General features: G+C 14.1%; 1 protein-coding gene across 1 annotated transcript, besides 6 other annotated features; it reads left to right on the plus strand. All coding sequences in view use genetic code 6, as the record gives it.

Annotated features, from left to right (window-relative positions):
* Positions 1-19: part of a microsatellite that runs on past the window's edge.
* A 25-nt stretch (positions 20-44) lies between these two features.
* Positions 45-85: a microsatellite.
* Positions 76-128: a microsatellite.
* Positions 129-1701: 1573 nt separating this feature from the next.
* IMG5_064190 (hypothetical protein) lies at positions 1702-2478 on the plus strand (the record flags this gene model as incomplete). Its single annotated transcript, XM_004036940.1, has 1 exon — positions 1702-2478. The coding sequence occupies one exon, from the start codon at positions 1702-1704 to the stop codon at positions 2476-2478; it is 777 nt and encodes a 258-aa protein (XP_004036988.1).
* Positions 1891-1941: a microsatellite.
* Positions 2479-2490: 12 nt separating the features above from the next.
* Positions 2491-2583: a microsatellite.
* Positions 2509-2558: a microsatellite.
* Positions 2584-3385: the final 802 nt, after the last annotated feature.

Below are 3385 nucleotides of genomic sequence, written 5' to 3' on the forward strand. Positions count from 1 at the left end.
ATAAATAAAGAATAAAATCGTCATTTAAAAAATAAGAAACAAGATTAATTATATTAAATAAAATTTAATAATAATAAAAAAAATTGGATAAATAATATATTTAAAAAAAAAATGGTAATAAAATTATTATTAATATTAATTTTTATAATAAAAAAATCAAATTAAAACGAATTTATAACACTCCCAAATCTTGAAATTGAATATTAAAATTAAGAAAACAATGTTGCCTATTAAGTATACTACGAACTAAATGATATTGATAACTATTATAATGTAACAATAAAAAAAGAAGAAGAATAATATAAATATATGTAAGGAGATATATAATGTTATATATAAAATTAGAATACTATGTTAAATAAATTATCAAACTATGGATTTTAATAAAATATATTTGGAAATATAATAATATAAAACAATCAAATATATTATATAGATATTTCATTATATTTTTATCATTTTTAATTAATAGAAAATAGCAATTTAGTTTTACTTGTAAAAAAATACTTATTATTTAATTAAATGGAAAATGCAATTAATTATATAAATTTGATGTATTGGAACAAAAATATATTATGTGTAATCAATAACGACTTATTTTTGATTCAAAATTTAGAAACTTATAAAATATACCATACATTGAGTTTAAAGTAAGCATTTATTTTTGAAAACTTTATGGTAGTAATCGATTAAAATATTTTATTAATATACTAAATATATTAGATATAACAAAATCAATTTAATATATATTTTTAATTAATTGATTCTTTTAGAATAAATGATATGATATTATAAATAAAAGCCAATAAAAATCGAATATTTTTATTAAATAATAATCAAAATGCAATATACATTCTAGAAATAGTAAATAAAAAATTATTTTTATCTTGTCAAATAGAATTTAATTATATATAAAATATCTAAATTTATGAAAATGCAATATTTGCAATAATAAATCAAAGTGAAAATATATTTTCATTAGTAAAGTTCGAAATAAATGAAATATTTGATTAAGGACAAAAACTATGTTATTAAATAATGAGTAAATATAATGACATTTTATTCGAAAAAGTAAAGGAATTAGAAATAACTTAAAAATAAATTATTTTGACTTTAAACAATAAGAAAGTTGTCTTTATTTAAAAAAGTTCATTTCAAAAAAATAATATTTTATTAAATCATAATAAATATGTACAAAACTTAAACTTTAATATCAAGAAAATAATGGAAATATAAGAAAATTAATACATAATATTAGGAGAAAATAATATTCAATTATACTAATTTGAAAAAAAACCATATTTTTTAAATTGTATGAATCTTAATGGAGAAAATGCTTTTATTTTGAATTATTTTAGTAACGATTGTGAGAAAAAATAAACAAAAGAATGCATTTTTTAATAAATTTTGCTGATTTCTAATAAAAAATTTTATTAAGAAGTTAATAGTTTTTATTTTTAGTTAGGACTTTTTATTTCTATTACGATTGTTTTTGCATGTTTTGTATTTTTATTTAATTATATTAATGAAATTAAAACCAACAACCTAGATTTTTCATAAAACATCAATTTTTTAAAATAAAAAAATACTAAATGCAATAAAAATAGTAGAAAATTTAATTTAAAAAAAAATAACTATGATATTAACAATTGTTAGAAATTAAAATTATCAACTAGCTAAACCTCTATTCATAGTGTTAATATGTTAGAAAATAATAATTCTCAATAATTATCTAAAAATTAATCCTAATAAGACTAATTAAAAAACTCATAAACTACAATATAAATAAAATAATACTAATAAATATATCAAAATAATCTATAATAATTATAAATCTAACATTAAAGTCAACCTGTATAATTATAAATATAGAGACATACAAGTATGATAAATAATAATAATAATAATAATGATAATAATAATAATAATAATAATAATAATTAACAATAAATTATAAAATCTGCCCAAAATATATTTTCTCCGACAACTCTTAAGTATATGGTAGATAAAAACAACATTATTGTTGAAACAGAAAGCGATAAGAATATAAGTACGAGAAGGGAATAATTTAAGTAACCTATAAATTATAAAAAAGTTAAAAACATGGTTGTTAAAGTTGAAGATAATAATTAAAAAGATTTTGTAAAAAAAATTATTATCGCAAATTAATATTTATATCTGAAACCTGAGAAATTTTAAAATGCTAATTAAAATAAAATTTAATAATATAATTATAATAATATTAAATTTTAAAATATTATTGCTAATAAAAATGTTAATGATACAAATAATTATAATGATTTTTTAAATATTTAATTCTAGTCAAGATGTAATAAATAAGATTTTCCAAATTAATATGATTTTAATGATAATAACTAAAATAATGATAATTAATATATTATTAAAGAAGATAACTTTTAACATTAAATTAGTGATGCAGTTTAATAAAATTAAAACTAAAATTAATAATATTAATGATAAATAACTAAAATATATATATTTATATGCATATTATATTATATTATATTATATTATATTATATTATATTTATTATATTAAAAATAATTTATATATATATATATACTATGTTTAATTTACTTTCTAAAAAAATATTTTTTTAAAATATTTAAACAAAAAATACTGTATTTTAGGTATAAAGAAGTCTTTGTTGTACAATAAATGATGATTATGGTGATAATTAAAAAAAATGAGTTTAAAAGAAATGGAATAAAATGAAAATTAAATGAATTAAGAAAAATAAAGACTAAAAAATTATAATAAATAATTAAATAATGAAGAAATAGAAGAAATAACTAAAATTTAAAAAAAGACTTTTAAATATTAAAATGAAACAAGTCCTTTTTTTAATCAAAATGCTACAAATTTAAAAAATAAAATGATCTTCTTGAAGAAAATTTTAGAGAATGGTAATTTTAATTTTAGCTTTAATATAAAAGAAAACCGGGATTAAAAGATATTATGAATAATAATTATATAAAAACTATTTTTTAAGAAATTAAAAAAAATAAAAAATTAATTCAGGTAACTATAAATAAATACAAAATAGAATGAAAAAAATTAAACTTAAATATATATTATTAAAGTTGTTTCTAATTTATTTTTTTATAAAATATTTTTAAAAATTTTTATTTTGTGTTAATTATAGATATTTTTTTTATTTTTTATTGAATATTTTGAAAATGAGTAGATTTTTATAAAATTTATATATTTCTTTTATATAGATTTTTGTTTTAATTTCTATAATTATTTTTAAAAAATTCAATCAAAAATATTAAAAGACCATAATTAATTTTTGACCAGCATTTTTATATTATATTTTTTATTTAAAAATAAATAAATAAATTATAATATTTATAAAAACTAA

Source organism: Ichthyophthirius multifiliis (genome assembly GCF_000220395.1).
Source record: "Ichthyophthirius multifiliis unplaced genomic scaffold scaff_1120509250304, whole genome shotgun sequence".
Classification (NCBI taxonomy): Eukaryota; Ciliophora; class Oligohymenophorea; order Hymenostomatida; genus Ichthyophthirius; species Ichthyophthirius multifiliis.